Source organism: Malus sylvestris, chromosome 8, assembly GCF_916048215.2.
Source record: "Malus sylvestris chromosome 8, drMalSylv7.2, whole genome shotgun sequence".
Lineage (NCBI taxonomy): Eukaryota > Viridiplantae > Streptophyta > Magnoliopsida > Rosales > Rosaceae > Malus > Malus sylvestris.
Genome location: NC_062267.1, coordinates 9813787 through 9834316, shown reverse-complemented (window position 1 = coordinate 9834316; position 20530 = coordinate 9813787). Strand labels below are relative to the sequence as shown.

The 20530-nt window shown below is 34.2% G+C and overlaps 2 protein-coding genes across 2 annotated transcripts; both read right to left on the bottom strand.

The window, feature by feature from the left end:
* Nucleotides 1-724: 724 nt before the first annotated feature.
* On the bottom strand, nucleotides 725-5592 carry LOC126631721 (L-gulonolactone oxidase 3-like). The gene is made up of 3 exons (XM_050301858.1): nucleotides 4808-5592; nucleotides 4155-4410; nucleotides 725-1652 (listed from the first exon to the last, which is right to left on the bottom strand). The coding sequence occupies exons 1-3, from the start codon at nucleotides 5489-5491 to the stop codon at nucleotides 805-807; spliced, it is 1788 nt and encodes a 595-aa protein (XP_050157815.1). The 5' UTR covers nucleotides 5492-5592; the 3' UTR covers nucleotides 725-804.
* Nucleotides 5593-13847: 8255 nt separating this feature from the next.
* Nucleotides 13848-19779, bottom strand: LOC126631720 (uncharacterized). Its single transcript, XM_050301857.1, has 12 exons — nucleotides 19517-19779; nucleotides 19124-19251; nucleotides 18955-19017; nucleotides 18585-18706; nucleotides 18387-18502; nucleotides 17457-18264; nucleotides 16455-17186; nucleotides 15601-15822; nucleotides 15421-15516; nucleotides 15139-15333; nucleotides 14909-15022; nucleotides 13848-14377 (listed from the first exon to the last, which is right to left on the bottom strand). Exons 1-12 carry the CDS (start codon nucleotides 19615-19617, stop codon nucleotides 14117-14119), a joined length of 2958 nt encoding a protein of 985 aa, XP_050157814.1. The 5' UTR covers nucleotides 19618-19779; the 3' UTR covers nucleotides 13848-14116.
* Between the last annotated feature and the right edge of the window lie 751 nt (nucleotides 19780-20530).

The following is a 20530-nucleotide window of genomic DNA, read 5'->3' as shown; positions in this document are numbered from 1 at the left end:
TATGCAAAAACATAAGTGTACCAAAAATTCCGTACCTAAATATATGATACTAAATTAGTATACCGAAATATCCGTGCCTAAATATATTATACTAAGCTAGTATACCGAAATGTTCGTACCTAAATATATTATACTAAACTAGTGTACTGAACTGTTGATACCTAAACATATTATATTAAACTAGTGTACCAAAATCTTCGTACCTAAATAATATTACAATGAATTAGTGGTGCATAAGACAATATGCAAAAGTATAAGTTACCGAAAAATATCTACGAAAATATTTTCTTATATAAGATACTTACCATAATGAGAATTAAAATTTATAATATAATCTTAAAATTTTATTTATGAACATCATAAAATTATAAATAAAAAAAGATATTAAATACATATAATGGCATTAAATAGAGTCTAGGGACTAACATCAATTTTTAATCTTGTATAAGACATTTTTCTAAACTTCATTTTATTTAAGGATTAAAATCTAGTTTCCACATAAACTTCACCAGTAAATTAGAAGAAAAAAAATCCCGACAACTAAAAGTTTTATAAAATCACTTCAAGAGTTCAAATGGAGAAAAAAATCTTTCAAATATTTCTCTTGTAGTGCTCATTATTAGTTATAAAATTTCTTTGGTGTTACAAAGTAAATTCAGTTTTTTTCTCTATAATTTAAATTTAAATTATTTTTCTCTGAAATGTAAATGAAAAAGTATGAAAATTTACTATGCACAATCATTCATATTATCAACAATATTTGTAGAATTTATTTACTAAATTGTTATTAACACTCAGAAATAATTAATCAAATAATGCATCAGTTTGGTAACTCTCTGATCCCACAGTGGATGGTGATGATGAGTGCCTACAAACTCTAGCCTCCTTATAAACAAGTCCAGGTTTACAGAAATACCCTTTCGCCGGGCTGCAATGCCGATCTTCAGAACATACACAAAGACCCTCCAAAGCACACCCGTCACGCTTTGCACCTTCTTTCCCAGATAAGATCTCATCCGACCATTCGCTCGACAATATATTTTGAGGATCCAACCGTCTTTTCACACCCAAAAACTTGTTAAAATTAGGGTACTTTTTCTGCACGTCCAAAAACGCTGCGTTTCTGTTTTTAGCCCAGTGTGGCTTTGCCCCATGCTTGAAAAACGCCAGTTGCTCCACCTCTTCCCACACGTCTTGATTGAACCTTGGAGTCGAAGCATCATCGGCTCTGTAGTAATTAAAGTCAACCACCACGGAGTTTTCTTGTTGACCAAGATACGCATCGGAAACCCTAATGAATCTGATTAGAAAACCATTGTAAATATCCACCCCACAGAAGTTTTCTGGTTTAAGGTCTCGTAGTTTTTTGACGTCTCGGATGAAGTCTGCAAATTTTGATGCTGGAAATATTGCCGTTGTCTCGTAGAAGAAGAGGCCGTTGATTCTTGGGTCCCACGCACAGGATTTGTCTGTGCCTGCCGAGTACAGACATGAACCTGAGGTTTGCATTTTACCCTGATGACCTACAACTGGGTACCCAGTGAAGATTAGGTTATTTTTCAAACCATTGGCTACTAATTTCTTGGCCTCCAAAACTGTAGATGCTAGTGTGCATTTCCCAATCGAGCTTCGTCCGCTGTCCATTGTTTTCTCTGCACATTTCAAATTTACACCCTCTTTTAGTTTTATGTCTAGAATACTATAATAACGTAATGAATTAAACTATTTGTACCATTTTAACTGACTATCAACTATATATACCTCTTTTCTGAAAGCATGGGCTCAATAGAGGTGTGTTATGAACAGTTAGGTGTGATGTATACAGTGTCAGTCACGTATGGTCTAATGACATTTTGAGTAATGAATGATCATGTACTATGCATGAAAACGCATTATGCATTAGCACTTCGTACTAGAGAGGTACTATATTATATCAATCATTTAAAATAGGGCCATTTAGATATGGGTCCAAAAATCAACAGAATTCTTAGATTAAGTCCAAGTATCTTTTCTTCATTTTTATTTTTTCATATTCATTTTATATTTTTAAAAATATTAAGGATAAAATTAAAATCTTCCTAGTTTTAATAACTTACTTAATATTTTCTAATAAAAATCTAATATACTAACACAAAATCATCTAGAAAACATACAACCCTGACTCAAGTAACAAATATATGAATTTATATTATACCTATAAGCAAGGCCGGTCCATAGAATTTTGAGGCCCAGCGCGATGCCAAAAAATATGCCCTAACTTCATATAAGAAGATTATTTATTTTCACACGTAAGACATCAATAAAATTATACTTAGAAGAGCAGTTCAAACTCAATAATTTAGAAATACAAAAGGACCAATTTATTTTGTATCTAGAGAAGGAAACCCAAAAACTCCAAGCTTACATGTAGATAGACGATGAGTTTTGTTTTCCATCTAAACTTTTAAAGTGTTTGTATAAATCGTGAGGTGTTTTTTCTTATTTACTAACCTTGTCAATATGAGACTAAAAAAATAATGATGTTTTCGAGTCTTTAATTAATATGTATAAGTAATGAATGGGCACTAAATTAAACATTTTGACGACACATCATATGATTTGTAAATTTGCTCTAAAAATTTGGTCTACGTATTACTCCTTGTAGAAGATTAGACTTGAATTCAAACGAATATTTAGAAACAGCAACCCACATAGCTACTAGCTAGTAACTAAAAATAAATTAACAACCAAACAAATATTCGTAAAAATTGAAAAAGAATAAATACGCATATAGCATTTCGAACTTAGGAAATCTCGTTAATTTTAAACAACAAAACCATTGCTCTAATTAAACTTCTTGATCATTTAACCAAATTTTATAAATTTATACTCACAGGTGGTGTTTTGAAACCAAGACCTCTTCATTATTTTCAAATGACAAAACCACCACTTCTAGTTAAATTTCTTTGTCATCAAACCAAATTTTATAAATTTATAATCTTATGAAAACTTATATAAATATACCACCCTAATAATTTTGGTGCCCCGAATTTTTTTGGGCCTCAGATGGTCGCCATGCTCTCGCACTGGGTATAGGCTAGCCCTGCCTATAAGCGAGATATGAATCCTAACTAAAGTGTACAAAACATAATATACCTACAAGCATGACACATTAATCTATCATATATGTAGATGAATACAATTAACCTGTAATATAGGTTGATTATAAAAATTAAAAATAAAATCTATAAGTAGGGTTTAGAGCAAGGACAAGAACAAGAAATAACAAAAAAATAATTGAGAAGAAATAATTAAAAAAGAAATTTAATTATCATTAAATAGATAATTATTGATTATAAAATAATTGTATACTTAATCGATTGGACTTTTTTTTTTAACAAACTAGATTATTTTTAATATTGGCTAAAAAATTTGGACTTATATATCAAGTTTTAAAAAATTAAATGATATATGAAACCCATGACTTGAAATTAAAGAAATGATATATGAATGTATGTACCTACATCTCTAAATAGGTTTAAAAAAACTTAAATGCAATTGGGTATATATTATTTCGCACTATCCCTCTCATCAGAATAATATTTCACATTAAGACAGATAAACTTATTTGGTTTGCTTATGATTTACCTTCGAGTTGGAAGTGAGATCTATTGTTAGCAATGGTCCCACATATGCGAAATGATTAATCTTTTTCTTCTAAATTCCACCAAGATGACCGGATCAAGTGATCCGGGCTTTTAAATTTTATCAAATGGCCCACCTATTTTGACTCCTTAAAAACTATAATAATTTTTTTTCGTTGGATGAAGTTTGAAAGGCCCATGATCACTTGATCCGATGACCTTGGTGAAAGAGATTCGAAGATGATATATTCTCTTTCTTCTATATACAACTAACAGAAAAAGTAATGGAATGAGGATCCTCTTTGGATCCTCTTTGTGAGGATCCCAGAAATTCTTCAACCGCATTTGCTCATCGTATATCGTGCGATCATAAATTATTATAAATTTTTTTATTTAAAATTGAATATAAACAATAATTGACGAAAACTGGCCACCCGATGCTAAAAAATTATGAAAGTAATACGTACTAAGTTACTAACATCAAAAGAAGAGAAATTAATTTAGATTGAAAGAACCTGCAGGCATCATCACCTGTTGCTCTTATAGTCTTGGAGACCACAACAGAATTGGACTGGAAGCCTAAAAAATCATATGTTCCATCGCCTGATGCGTTTAAAGGAAGTCTGTTATCATATCTGTATGCAGCTGTATGCTTCGATGGATACCATGTTATGTCTCCAAACTCATATTTTTTTGCATGGTCCATGTATATGTCCTCAATTTGAGCATCGTCTGTAAAGTTATAGGCTATGCTCCTTTTGAATGCTGGCTCCAATCTCAACTTCACCTATTGGGCAATTTCTAATTAAATCTTTGTTCAATAATTCAATTACTTAATTATAAGAAAGTTATCCAACTGTACAAAGCTATCAATGGAGAAAAACTTTAGTACACGCCATCTGATTACGTGGCTTGTCATTCTATTCTCACAAAAGAATATGTTTTCCTGAAGTTTTTTCTACTATTAATGATTAGTAGTCAAGACGCCAACTTATCACATTAATTTTTAAGCTCTAAACTTTATGACAACGTTTCATTTGTTTTCTGTATTACACACTTTGGGCCTTACTTTTCCACCAAAAATAAGCAAGTGTTAAGTCAATTGGTAACCTAAAGTTGGTGTAACAAGTTAAAGACTCTAAAATATTGGCAATGAGTTCAAAAAATGGAGACAGATTACCAACCTTGGAGATGGTACCCAGCAACCCCAATGAAACTTTGGCAGCTTTGAAGATTTCATCCTTAGAATCTAACCTGAGAACTTTCGCATACCCGTCTGATTGATTTGCTGGAACAACAAGATTAAGACCAATAACATGATCATGCACAGCTCCTCCTCTTCCCCACCACGAGCTTCCATGCACCCCCGTGCTTATAAACCCTCCTATGCTCACACCCTCCCAATACGGCGCAGCCACCAAGCTCAGCCCAGCTTCCTCCACTTTGTCTATCAACTGACGTAGCCCTACACCAGCATCCACCGTGACAGCTAAATTCGCTGCGTCGATTTCGATTGTGGAATTGACATTAGCCGTGCTTATTAGCATTGCGTCTCCAAAACTCATGTCAGGACATGCCAACTTTGGTATGGTATGTGAAAATTTGCTCACCACTTTGACCTTGATCTTGTTTTTGCTTGCAAAAGCCACAGCAAGGCGGAGGTCTTCCTCCGTTTGTGGGTGTGCGGCGGATGGAGCATGGCAATCTGTTCTGTCACCCCATACCCCGTAGGAGTTGGAGAGGTTGCAGCCGGTTGATGCGTCGCATTGAATCGGGGGCGGTGGCGGCATGGCTTGGCTGGTAATGAGCATGGTTGCAACCCAAATGACATGGTGAAGAACTCCAAGGAGCCACCAAAAGCTATGCATAATTATTCTAATTAAATTTAGGACTGGTTTTTGTACAAAGTTTGAAGTAGGTTTTTAGGTTTCAAAGGGAGTGGGTGGATAAGGGATAAGAAAGAAGGCAATGCTTTAAAGGCAATGAGCCAATTAATGGAATTAATTAATTACTTGAAGTGTACACTAAGATTTGTAAATCTTAAATAAATAAATGTATTATGAATACCAACTTGGGTATGGCCCTTTTTGGTTGGATATTGTAAATCTTTGCCCATATCTAATTTAATACAAAAGAACATATCTATCTGGAGTTTGGACAGAAAATATCTTTCTGGAGCTAGACCATGTAGCATCAGATGTCGGTAATTGAATCCTTTGTCGTATAACACCGTCTGATTTTCTATTAACGTATCAGAGGTCGGCAATGTAGACAAATAAAATATAAAATTAAAAAAATTAAAACACAAAGATAATATAAATGGAAACTAACCAAAACCTCCCAAAAACTTTCCTTTTAATCATCAGGACAAATTTTTTAATAATACTCAAAATGGGCATGGAAAAGAAGACAATGAAAAAGGCATCTCAAAGATATCACATGCAAAAGCAAAAATTGGGCTCCAGGAAACAGCTATGCAGTAAGCTCACATATTTATCAAGACAAGCAAGTTCACATGCAAAACAGAAAAAAGACAAATAAGTCAGACCATGTTTCAGAAACAATGCTGACAATTTCAACAACAGTAGAAGATGACAAGTACCAAGGAGATGTCCATACCATACATTTGTAAAGATTTTAATTTTTCAAAGTACTCTCACTCAGTCTATATAAGAGGAGTTCCATTCATTGTAAAAACACACCTCAACATCTCAATACCTGAATACCCTACTCTCACCATATACTCACACCATCTTCATACTCTCAAGCATCCGTAGTCTTCTTAGCATCCTTGTAAACACTTCCTTGTAAACACTTTCTTGTAAACAATTATCTTTGTAAACACTTCTCTTTGTAAACATTCTATATATCAATAAAAGTTTAGGTGTACATATTCAAGCAATCTCCAAGTCTTAAGTAAGTTTTATTTCCTTTTAGTTTGTTTGTTTAATTAGACTTCTAGTCCAAAATAGGGAAACATTATTTTAGTTATATTATTAAACTGTTAAACTAATGATTATACTTTGTTCGAGCACTCTATTATAGTTGAATGATTGCCATACAAATAACTGGACATTAACCAGGGTAACTCTAAGTTCTTCGTACCTCTGAGTTCAGCCATTAAGGCCTTATACCTGCATTGTGAGTGGCCGTCATGCTGAAACATGTCGAATTCCATGTGCAAGGTTTTATGTCTAGTTGTTATAATGGACATCCGACTATTTAACCCGGGCTGCTTTGTAAAATCTGGTATCAGAGCTAAGTTTAGCATTTTAATAGTATAATTATAATAGTAAAGTACCTTGAGGACGGAAGTCATTAACACAACTAATATCACACTCGTTTATTTTGTATGAACAACATATATTATTGTCCTTGTAGACCTTGTCAACCACAACCACCAGGCATTTATTGTCCCAGACACCCAACTATAATTAGCATAAAGAGAAGATTAGCATATATATCCAAAAGAATTAGCATGACCTTGAAGAAGCAGAAGTTTTATCTTGGTTATCTTGAACATCATTCATTTATTCGTAAATATAACAACACAGAAGTGCAGCATAAAGTTTTAAAACCAAAAAGAGTAACAGATCAAATTTTAGAGACCTTGAGAGAAGAAAGAGAGTTTCTAAGAAACTAGTTAGCAGTAACTTTAGATAAAGGTAGACTGTAGTTTGATAGATTATCTTAATTTAGAAATTAGTGAACCACAAAAAAGAAAAATAACCTTAGACCAAAATAGTTTAGTTTGTTATTTTCCATTGAGAAAGCATAATCATATTTTGCATAGTGAAGAAAATCCACAAGCCAATAATATTGTAGATCTTATTATTAGTGGAGCAGAAAATATAAAATTAGAAAATAATAAGTATAATAATTTGTTAAACCAGTTGTTAGAGCATTTTCAGAAAAAAAATCCATAAAAACAATTAGACAAAATCTAGATTATATTACATCTTAGTTAGAAGATAATAATAAAAATATTCAAAGGTTTCCTAGCAAAAGAGAGATAAAAAAGCTTGTTGACCTCATAGATAATAAGCCTAAGCAAGTAGAACTCAAATCATTAGAAATAGTTGAGCAGTTAAAATTAGAAGTTCAAAAAATTCAATTAGTACAAAAGGAGTTGAGTGAACAAGTAGATAAGCAGCATAATAAAATAGATAAATTATTAGTTTAATGACCGATTCTAGAACTAGCAGAAAATATATCCAAGCTTTGAAAGAAATTAGTAAGCTAGATAAAGAACCAGTAGGTTTAACAGATTTTTCAACACAAGTAAACAGTAGTAATATTCCCATTAGGCAAAATAATTTAATTATTCAATTAGTTTTAAGTTTGGCTGAGAAATTAGATCAAGCTGAAGAACAAATAGCAGAAATAAATCAAGTTTTACATAAAGCATCATCATCGCTTCCACCATCTTTGTTAGAAAAATTAGAAAATTTAACCTTAAGTACAAATAATCATATTAGAAGACCTAAGATAAATCGATAACACATGGAACTTTTTAGGAGAAAAGGAAAAGAAGTAGTTAGAGCTTAAGATATTTATCCAAATGAAGAAGAATTGCAAGAATTTATTAGAAGCGGTTTTGAGAGAATACAAAAAAATAAACATAATTTGTATCAATTAAGTTTATTTGAAAATAGAAGCAGAATTGTAAGTAGCATCAGTCAACATGAAGTTAGCTGTATTGATAAAGTAGTCACACTTAATTTAATTAGTAAAGAAGCAGATACTCATTTGAGAAAATCACATTTTAGTCAAATTCATATAGGAACAATATTAATTGGAATAGCATGATTAATCAGAGCACAAGTAGGCACAAAAACTTTAGTATACATATATGATGATAAATGGGATAATCACCAACAAGCAGCAATAGCAACAGCTGAAGTAGACTTAAGTTCATAGGATGTATTCCAAATTATGTTATGACAATTAATGAATTTAGTAAATATATTAAAATAAGCATAAGAACAAAAAATTATAATATGAAAGGAGAGTATAAAAATTTGTGTATTAGCTTAATGTATATTGATAAAGTGTTTAATAGATATAATCATAAGTTTAATTTAGAATTTCAAATTTTAGTTCAAACATTTGGTAGTAAACATGTAAATATGATAGAAGCAAAACCCGTAGATAATAGCTTTTTAGAAGGAACTCAGTGGACATTACCTAATTTACAAGTAGCAAGAAATAGACAACCAGATAAAGTACAAATATATGAAACTAGTACAGGTCAAGCAACAATTAGGTTTAGTAATTACAAGCAACTGGAATAAATAGAAGAGGATGAGAGTGAAATCGAAAATGAGAGTATTCATATGGCTTTTGATAATTTAGATATTAATTTAGTTGAGCAAAATTTTAATCATATTTTAGATAAGCTTATAGAAGATATTGATCATTTAGATGAATAACAATACTTAGAAAAATATAAAATAAGACTACACAAAATTTCAAATGAAGAGATGAAAAATTTAATTTTAGAAATAGGAGTATAACATATTTTAGGATCAAAAGAATATAATAATTAATTAGAATTAAAAGCAAAATGTAATCCAGCAGAAGAAAGTAGCACATTAGGAGTAGAAAATCCAAATCCATGATACATAGGTAGAACTGACCAACAATTTTTTAGACCAACAAATGAACAATATAATGAAAAAGCAAAAGTAGATTGCATAGAAGAAAGTATGATAAAACCACCTAGAAAAAATAGGATTCCATTTTTAAGAGGGTTAGAACAAATTAATATAGCAGGAAATATATTAAACTTAGATAATGTAGATCCACAAGATTGGAAAAGAACAATTGAAAGATGGGAAAAATATTGTGTACATGCAGCATTAATGTTAGATTTTAGTAATTCACAAAATATGTTAGATTATTTTGAACATACCTTAGATGGTTTAGGTTTTTATTATTTCCAGTCATGGAAAGTTCAAAATCCAGAACAGCATCAGGCAGCCAAAACACATTTTAATATTGATGGTTTTGTTACTTTGATTAGACAAGAAGTTTTATATCATACTATGTTAGATGGCAGAAGTGAACAAGAACAAATAAGAGCAATTAGAAATTTAGAGTATACAGCTGAGTATACCATAGATTTCTTTAAATATTTAGGAAGAATAGGTAGAATTAGTGATATTAATTTATTAGATACTTATATGAGAAAACTAAAATGACCAATAGGAGAAAAGATTTGGAATGAATGGCAAAAGTATCGAAAGAAAAATGATATTGCAATAGGACTGAGAATTCAACATGTATATGATATACTTAGACAAGAATGTAGTCAAATAAAAGCTAAGAAACAAATTAGGAAACCATTTTACATGAGTTGTAAAAATATAGATTTGCCACAACAGTATGGTTGTCATAAGAAAAATAAGTATAAGAAAATATACAAAAAGAAATATAAATCATATGAACCCTACAAACAGCATAAGACATTTAAGAACATATATGAAGAGAAGATATATTCCAAAACAATTTAGGACAAGAAGTGGCAGACCTTGAATTAGAAAATATAAAGCACCACAAGATAAGAGTAGCTGTAAATGTTATTCATGTGGAGAAGTTGGACACATTAGACCTAAATGTCCAAAATTAGGTAAACAGCCGAGAGAAATAGTACATTTAATGGAGTTGTTTAAATTAGAAGCAGATGAGGATATACAGTCAATATATAGCTTAGATGATTTAAGTGATAATGAGAGTATTTATAGTATAGAAAGTATAAATATGATAGATTCAGACTCGGAAGATTCAAGTAGCACAAATAACAATTTAGAAGAGTATATGTGTACATTCATAGAAGAACAACATGAATAAGAGTATAAATACATTAATTTAGGTTGGCCAGAAAAATTTCATAAGTGTAGTAAATTAGTTGCAAATAAATACTATAATACATATTCAATATTGTGCGAAAAATGTTATAATAATAAGTTATTAGAAATTAGTTCAACAGAATCACAAGAAAGTATTGAAATATTAGGAAATACTTTTCATAGTATAGAAAAGCCAAAAAATAGTTCTTTAATTACCATAAATTGCGAAATAAAATTAGCAAAAGAACATAAGATACAAACAACAGCTATGATAGATACAGGAAGCACAAAGAGTGTCATAAGAGAACAGTTTGTACTAGAAAAATATAGACAAAAATTAGCAAAACCAGTGAGAATAACACAATTTGATGAGAGACTAGTTTATTTAACACATTGTATTAATAATGAGTCTATTAAAGTAGAAAAACAACAATTTAATTTACCATTAACATTTGTTTCACCAGTAGGATCATACCCATTCATTTTAGGTTTAAACTTTTTGAAAAGTTGACAAGATTTTTTATTTATGAATCCTAACATAACATTTTTCAAAAGATGCATTACGTACAATAACTGACTAAAGTAATACTATAGAAGCATACAAAAGCATAAGTATAGAAGAATCTAATGGACAAGATAATTATCATTTGGAACTCTCAAAAGAAACTGATGAGCACAATAACTTAGAAGGATTTGATGAAGAAATATTTGAACATGAATATCCAATTTTAGAAGAAGGAATCCATATAGAAATATTACAGTTAAATAAACCAAAGAGTTTGGAAGAATTATTACAATTAGCAGAACAAACTAGAATTATAGGGGAAGACCCATAATTACATTGGAGTAAAAATAAAATAATAGCAAAATTAGATATAATTAATCCAGATTTAACCATAAAAACAACTGATATGCCTTGTAGCTTAACAGATAAACAAGAGTTTGAGCAGCAAATTAAAGAGCTGTTAAATTTAAAAGTCATTAGACCCTCTAAGTCTAGATATAGATTAGTAGCATTTATAGTGAGAAAACATTCAGAACTAAAGAGATGTAAGGCTAGAATAGTTTATAATTACAAGAAATTAAATGATAATACATATGAAGATAGTTATAAGTTACCAAATAAGGATGAACTTATAACTAAAACTTAAGAGAGTAAATATTTTAGTAAATTTGATTGTAAATCAGGATTTTGGCAAATACGATTAGCAGAAAATTCAATTGAGTGGACAGCTTTTCTTGTCCAGAGGACATTTTGAGGGGCTTGTTATGCCATTTGAACTTAAAAATGCTCCATCGATCTTTCAAAGAAAGATGGATCAAATTTTCAAGAAACATGAATAGTGCTAGGTCATTTTCGTTAAAACTCCCTAATATAAATGCTAGATTATACTATTAACCAAATATAAATATTTTCTAATTCATACAAAATAAAAGAAAAACGTAAAAAATATATACACTCACTACCATCACTCCTTACCCACAATTATCATCTTCAACAAGCTGCCCCATCAGGGCCTCCTAGAGAGAGAGAGAGAGAGAGAGAGAGAAGAGATAGTAGACGGAGATGGTGAAAGTTGTAAGGATATGGGCATGTGATAGTGTGGGGGGAGTGTGCTAGCCTATATACAGAGGTTCCAGTACTTTGAGGGAAAATAATAAACAAAATTTAAAAATAACATGACGTGCATTTCACCTTCCGATTACATCTTATTGTGATTCTCAGCATTCCAATTTTCTTTGCATTTTAATTGAAGAAAAGAGACGGACAAGAAAATTAGTGGAAAAAAAAAGGAAACGAATGTGAGATTCACCACCCAGAATAAATTTCTTCTTATTTTTCTTGAAAAGTCACTTTGAAGTGTGTGATGAATTAGTATCTAACCGCACTTTCAACTTTTTCTTTATGCTATTCTTTCATCATTAAGAAATTTTAAGGGAATTTTAACGAAAAGCTTCCGGTACTATTTACTTTAATGAAAAATCACATTTTACACTAAAAAATCAATCCTGGTACTATTCACTTTACCCTTTATTTTGTCCTTATCGTTAAAACTCAAAGTTTTCAAACCATTTTCATCAGTTTTCCTAAATTTTAACTCTTCAAACCAAATTAATAATCTCATTATTTCATGAACATTGATTACTTTAGGTAGCGTTTGGTACACGAACATGACATAACGGGATGGAACAGAACGGGACAGAACGGAGGTTTCGTGTTGTGTTTGAGACGCGCAGGATGGAACGGGACGATTGTTCTGTTCTGCGTTTCGTAAACACATGGCGAATGAAACTAAAAAATTAAATGACTAACTTACCCACGTGCATAAAAAATAAAAATAAAAAATAAAATTTAAAAACAACTCAAAGACTTTTATTCCAAACCCACTTCACCACTGTTTTCAACATTTCAGATCAAAACCCAATTTCCCAATTCGGATCAACCCACGCCGTCATCTTCTTCTTTGCACAGATCAACCATTTCTGCTGCAAAATCTTCTTAGTCGTCGAAAACTCAACCACCATCTTCATTCCATCTTCCTCTCCTCCAAACCCAACTCCCTCAAAGTACCCATTGTGCAATTCCTCCCTCATTGTCCCCCAAACCACCAAAAACCCCAACTCCCTCAAATTCATTTCAATCAATTTCTGCAGCGTCGTTTTTGTCCTCCCTAGGCTTACGGTGACGGCCTGACTATGGTGACAGCACCGGAGAAGAAGGTAGAGTGCGGAGGGACTGAATAGGTGGCGGTGAAGGAACTTCGACATCGTCAACGATTGCCTTGGTCTCCTTTCCGCGCTTTTTGCTGCCGTGATGGTGACGGTGGCAGCGAAGGTGGTGGCGGTGCTTGTGGCGCTTGGACGACTTCTCGACGGCATTGTCGTCGTCAGAAAAGGCTCGACAATGCTTGCTATGCGAGTCTTGGGCGTTGCTGGCGGCGATCTTGTCGTGGGACTAGTAAGGAGGAGGGAGGCGATGGGAGGAAGGTGGGGTTGGGTTCGAATGGGTTTGTGGTAGGGGATGAGGAGGCTACAGGAGAGAGGGAAGGTAGAAGAGAAGGAGGCCACGGGAGATAGTAGTGTAGACAATGGAATTAATGAAGAAGAGAAAGGGCATTGTTCAAAAAATTTATAATTCTGTGTTCCATGAGCTGGAATAAGTCGTTCCAAGGGAAAGGTGGAACAAAAAATGACTAAAATTCGTTCCATGGGACAGCACGTCCATGACAATTTGACACACCAAACGTAGAACAAGTGTGTTTTGTCTCACTGTGTTTCATCTCATCCCACATACCAAACGGTACCTTAAGGTCAAGACTACGCAAACTTACATTGCACAGGTGCACCGCCATGTGAAGTCCAGTGCCAATAGTGAGAAAAATGTCACGAGACAATTCTACTATAGAAAATCTAAAGAGCGTGAAAGAGTTCACTATTTTCTCGCACTTCAAATGTACAACAAGACACAATCTAGAATGTCGAACGTCGATGCAAAAATATAGGGAATATTTTTACAACAAAAAATACCTCTAAAGGTAGGCATGCTAAAATTACAACTAGGGAGTAAACCTCCTAATTTAAGTTAAAATAAAGGAGAGGGGAGGCAACAAAAATGTCAGGACGAAATACCTAGAAGACAGGTTACCTCCACTTCTCTTTTAGTTCTTTCTTCTCCGACCAGACCCATGTTACAAAGATTGCTGCTATGAGTGCAACTATGGTGATGAGAAGCAACGCGTAGCTGAAATCATCAGTTAGCGAATCATAGGTCCTCGAGGGAGCCAGTTGAGTGAAAAACAGATCCACTCCGTACGTAAAGGCAAGGGTTGTTGATTCCAGCTTGGCAGGTACTGTCACGATGCCTCGAAGTCCTTCCACTTTGAGGTTATGAGTCACATATGACTGCAGGATTCGGACAAATATTAGCATATAAAAAGCATGGTGCTTGAAATTTTAGAGCTATAACAAAATTCCAATGCAGGTTTCTAGAAATTGAGCTATCTCCCTGCTAAGTGAAGGATCAATAAGCACATCTCCCATTCCTCAAGAATCTGTATTAGCACTTTAAACACCACAACCATTCCGATTCCATGAAAATTCACCGAGATTGTGATTTCCAAATACAGCTTAAAAGTTATACAGAACACATACAAGAAAGTTGCTTCTTTGAAGACTGGACTCTAAATAAGAAGATATTAAGATAGCCAAGGAAATATGAACCCAAACAAGCATATCTTGTATTCAGTCTACTTAAACCTCCCACATTTAAAGTCCAACAACTAAATTGATAGCGATCAGATTTTTGTAAAATTAATCATGCAGTTGAAGATTTAAGGTAAATCTTGCCAAGAAATAAGAGGATCAAGGAAATATTACGAATTGCTTTGCAAGATATGCTCCCATAATGATTGACAGTACATACTACTAGCATACCTGAGGAATTATTGGCAATGTATCAGTTAGGGGAATAATGCCTTCCTCTTTCTCCGCTTGTGTGGGATTGAGCGACCGACGGGGATCCAGATAACGCTTGTCAAGTGCCAAAACCTACAAAGTGTTAACCCTCGTCAAAGGGAGATGTAAGAGCAAGTATAAAACCAGGAATGGAGTCCCAAAGAACGAAACAAAATAGTATCTCAGGATCCTGAAAGGTAGTACCCTACCTGATCATTGATTGTACCAATGAGAAGCTGCTTTGATGTTATACCCTTTGCTGTTAATGTCACAGCTATTGCTTTAACAGAATACGTGAAATAGTAAGACTGTGATTTCGTCACAACCTCTGGTCGAGAATATGATGAAATAGGTGAAGTAAGATTATGCTTCCCAAGAACAAGCTTCAAAACATCCTTATTATCCTGTGAATTGCATTTTGATTCAGATTGCATATTTAATGGGAACCATTGGACAAAATTATACATAATATATTGAGTTTTTCAGCATACCGCTCGGGACTGATCATATATCTCAATGACTGACATTTCGTATCTGTGTGCTCTAAGATTGAAGTAGTGGTAAACAACCCAATTCTCACTGAAAACCTGCATGATGAAGAAAGTTGTTAAGATAATTGTCTCTCAAATTCTCCATTACACAACCATAAACCAAGCAGAAGGAAAGCTTACAGCATGGACAGGCCCCTGTGAACCGTGATGGGTCATCCGGTGCAATATACGACCAGTTACAGTATCAATAAGATATACAGTCAACCAGGACTCCTCTGGGGTAGCTGTTCCAATTTCACCACTGCCTTTTGGTGCAACAGTTGCCACAAAGAGTAGATTTTTAGATATGTATTTATACATCACCTCTGAGTCTGCAATAACCTTTGCTTGAGTATGAACCACCTGGACAGCGAAACACTAGCCTTTGTTACAAAAACATAAAACAGCAAAGCATACCCAAAGACTGAACAACCAAATTTCTTCTTTTTCGAGAAGTAAAATCCATTTTATTATAGAGTGGCCAGGGGGAACAGCCCAAGTACAAGGCTGAAAATGTGAAAAGACAAATAGAAGTCTGTAGTGCAAGCAATGATCGAATGAAATAACAATAAAGAAATCATAACAATCTAAAAAAAGTTTATGTTAAGCTCATGATTACAGTACTGCACTCCTCTGGAAACCTACTATTCCTTTCTGACCAAACACTACAGAACAAACAGAGTAGTAAATCACACCACCGAATCCTCTTACCAACAAAACTGGCCATGCCAAGAGTACTAGTAAGACCAAAGTTTGTTAAAAGATTGACTTTGGAATGATAGAATCTACATGACAAAGTAAAGAAGGAATGATCTACAAGATGGAATAACAAAAAATACAGAGAACCAATAATATAAAAAAGTAAACAAAGCGAAGAAATTAAAAAATATATATAACAGATGCAAGAAAAGGAAAAAATGCAAAATTTTCAAGGACATTACGTTCCCTTACACAGTTACACCTATATAATATGTGATAGCCAGACACAATCATACCTCGCTCAATTTTCTTGTCACAGTTGCAATGATTTTTTCTGAGTCAGATGGGAATACAATCGACCATATATCCTTGGACTCAAAGCAGTAGTCATCTACAGCTTCCTGGTTGCAAGTGCCCTTCAAAGCATGTCCTTTGATAATGTCATTATCAGTTTCAACTGAGTACCAGTAAATGTTTGTGAACTCCCTTTGAAAAATATCAATAGCATCAGATGTTCTTGGGTATAAATGCCCACGCTGGTTAGCATCAATTAGTAGATGAAGACGCTGTTCTGTCGAATCAGTAAATGGCAGTGGTATAACTTGCACAATAGAATGTGCTGGAGCCATTGAATTAATTTCCTTGCCCGTGTATGCGTCAACAATAGAAAGAACACCTGGTGCCTCAGAGCTTTGCCCGCATCGACCTACTATGAGGACAGATGGATTTTCATCCAGTGCATGATGATGGGGTACCTGCCACTGATAAATTTTCAACCCAGTCGGGTACTCGCACGTTTCAGATTTACGCAGAGTAGGCAGTAAGAGAGACCAGACAACTTGCCCAAATCCGGTGTGCAAGGCAAAAAGTTTTCCTGCTCTCGTAAGTACTATGAGGAGCTTCCGAAAACCATTATGGTCACGTGTCAGTTTGCTCTTTTCAAAACTTTTTAGCCTCATCTCTTGTATAGCGGCAACATCCGCAGCAGTTGCAAGCATTAAGGTTCCCTTAAGCTTCAGTATGTGTCCCTTGAAAATAACACAAAATCAATGAAAAAAAGAATAAGAAAAAGAAAAGTCAATGAGACACATTAACTAAAAACTCCTGGTCCAAAATGAGAACCAAAGTATACAAACTATCAAAAGAGCAAATGTATGCACACTGCATATGAAACTACACTGCTATGCAATTCTACAAAGTGGGATGACACATGCAATTATGCTCAAACATGCCAAAATTTAAACTTTTAACCTAGCTTCTTAGTCTCCAACTCAATTAAACCATATCACAGTTCATACCTTGAGCCAATCGAAGAGGTTCTGCTCCACTTTCGCAACTGATACGCCTACCTTTTCCACAGGTAGTTCTGACGTCACTACATCAATAATTGAGGCAAGCCCATCCTCCCTACCCCATACAACTGCACCTTGTTGTAACAACAAAAGTGAATCATCCTCCATGACGATTAAGGCCCTAAACCCATTAGACCTGTCTGTCCGGATATAATTGTTTATGAAAACCTTATGAACAACCCCCCTCTGACTGTCCACAACAATACTTTCTTTGAGCAGATCAGTGCTTGAGTCATGAGTAGGCTTTACTGTAAGATGGATCTTACCATCTCCATGTTGGACTAGTCCAAAAGCCTGTTGCCCGTCTGAAAGTGAAATTGCATCACTGATAGCCGCCACATCATTTACTTTATCCAGCACCTCCAACTTTCCTTCACCAGTCACTCTTATGAATATGACAGCCCCATTAAGTTTTACAGAAAACAATCCTGGAAGTTTTGAAGGTAACAGCACTGGTGTTCCAAAAGAATCCCCAAAAATATCGGATATGGGTGACTGTTGATAGTTAATTTCTCCATCCTGAAAACTTACAATTACCAGCTTTGACCTCGTGGAATCCAATGTCACAAGAATTTCACTAGAAACAAGCAGTGCTTCCCCTGAAAAGCCACCTGAAAAGGGTGCACTGCTGTGCTTCAGCAACTCTCCGTTCCTAACATTGATTTGATATGCATCAAACTGGGAAGAACCAACAAATCCGAGTACATAAGCCACATCACCGCCCAGAGGCTGAATAATCTGTTGAACCTCTACACTGAAAACATGGAAACAACAAAAACTATTAACGAAATAGCAATATTTATTAAATACAAAAATGAATCATATTATTAATATTACAAATGATTACATTAATCACAAAACTCTAAGTAGGCGTACCTTTCAGCTGCAAAATCCTTTTCCCAAAGAACCTCACCATCAATGCTAGAAATGGCATGTAGAGACCCTTTTCCAAAAACAAGGATCAAATTTCCCTTGTCAACTTTCAAACTTGTCTGCACAAACACTAAATGTAAGATTGAATCGTGTAGCATAATTGAAGCTTTGGAAGAGTGAGTGTAATTGTTGTTTACTAACCGGGACACTTAGTAAAGATTTAGAGGACATTGAGCCCTCTAGAAAAGATTCCCAAACCATCTGACCATCAGGAAGGTTCCATGCTCTTAAAATACTTCCGTCTGACGAAAGGGTAACGACATCTGAAAAAATGACATAGAACGCTCAACCTTTGGATCAACAATATAAGTTCATTGCGGAAGCATTTAATAATGGATTCCTATAAGAGAAAACATAATGTGGCACAATTCAACCCCTTTTTTATAAAACCAATTCCATAACGTGATAATATGAAATTTATTTGTTCCTGACAAATGAGTCTTTCAATCACAAAGTTCACGTAATCATATAGTTTATGACAAAAAATGATGAATGCAGGCATAACAATTACATTTTCCCAATGCTATGTCGATTCCATCTATAGCATCATTGCTCCCAAGAACACGTCTCCAAACTGCACAAAACAAAAGCACCGGTTAACATTCGGTTCGATGTTTGAGCCGAGACGACAAAACAGATTTCACATATGATTATTCCATCTCAAATAGTGAGGAACTTACTTATCCCCCCATGCCGAAGATCAAGCGATGCTATAACATTCTCCTCAGTGGACACCACAACCCGCCTCCTCCCGCTTTTCGGAGTATGGAACACTGCTTCCTTCACCTTCCCTATGTACTGCTGGTGCCTGCAACAAAACAGAAACTTACAAAATCAATTCGAAGTCCCGCAGAACAATCAATTCACAAACTAAAACAAAAAATTCAAACTTTCGATTAACAGCTCGGATACGATTCAATTCGATAGAAATAAGATCGAATTCTTCAGATATTAACTTCCGTTTGGATTCAGAGAAATCGAGTGAAGTGATTCCAATCGAATTTCAAAATTTAATCCTTTTTTCCGATAATTTCTAAGTTATGAAGCAGAGAGAGTATGCGATTGAAACCTACCAATCCATGAGACCGACTTGATCTTCGTAGAGCGAAAGACTGAGATTTGCAGCTGATAAGAACAGAAGAAGAAGCACGAAACCTCGAACCGCCATGCCCATGGCGACAGGTTCTCTGTCTCTCTCTTTTCTCTATCCCTCCTCAATCGATGGTGGTGAGAGAATGAGCGATGGATCTGAGACTACGATGAAGAGTTTGTAGGGGAAGTAACAACTTCGAAGGAGGGAGAGAGAGTTCCACACAAGTGCGACTTGAGCCGGCTTTCGGAGAGTATGATATGAAATGGCGGAAATAACCTTCTGTTTAGACCTGTCCTAGCCGGCTGAAAATTTTGACGGTTAGGTCGAGTTTGGGCTTATGCTTGAGAGAGGCTCGGCCCAAATTGGTTTGGACTCGCCGTTTATGCAAATTAAATGGTTTAATTGATTTCTTACAAATGAGATTTTTTTTCTTCTTAATTTAACATTTCGGTTATATTTTATATATATGGTATTGCAGAAAAAAAAAAAAAAAAGGAAAGGCAATTCATTGTTTGGATGGTATCCTCATGAATTTTTAGATTGTTTATGAATCAATTGAATGTTTTTCTTTTATTTTTGAACCAGTTGACGTTGATGATGTGTTGTCAGAATGCTAAAGTAATAAAATAAAAGCAATAAATTATCTTTATATATTTAATACTATCTCACTTTCTATCCCTTCCAATGTCCATTATATAAAAAATCATATCATTTTCTTCTTCTTTTTCCTTGGATGAAATCATGAAACAAGGTAAAAAATTTCGAAGAGAAACCTCGAGGAACTCTTAGAGCCAAACAATCAAACTATTCTAAATCTCTGGTAAGAGAAAATTTTCAATGGTTGGAACACGATCCGATATACCAATACTTGATGTACTGGATCGTGTTTTCAGCACATTGAAAAATCACTTAGTTGGTAGAATGTTTACCAACCAAGTCTAGAGATACTCATAGGAAGAAAAAAAATGAAAATATAACGCTTAAGATGTACAAT

Coding starts and splice junctions, on each gene's coding strand:
- LOC126631720 (XM_050301857.1), bottom strand. CDS start 19,617: ATGGGCATGGCGGTTCGAGGTTTCGTGCTTCTTCTTCTGTTCTTATCA. Junction 18,265..18,386: donor AAGGATTTTGCAGCTGAAAG/GTACGCCTACTT, acceptor CCATGTTTTCAG/TGTAGAGGTTCAACAGATTA. Junction 17,187..17,456: donor ACCTCTTCGATTGGCTCAAG/GTATGAACTGTG, acceptor GTTATTTTCAAG/GGACACATACTGAAGCTTAA.
- LOC126631721 (XM_050301858.1), bottom strand. CDS start 5,491: ATGCATAGCTTTTGGTGGCTCCTTGGAGTTCTTCACCATGTCATTTGG. Junction 4,411..4,807: donor TGCTGGGTACCATCTCCAAG/GTTGGTAATCTG, acceptor ATTGCCCAATAG/GTGAAGTTGAGATTGGAGCC. Junction 1,653..4,154: donor CAAGACTATAAGAGCAACAG/GTGATGATGCCT, acceptor TGAAATGTGCAG/AGAAAACAATGGACAGCGGA.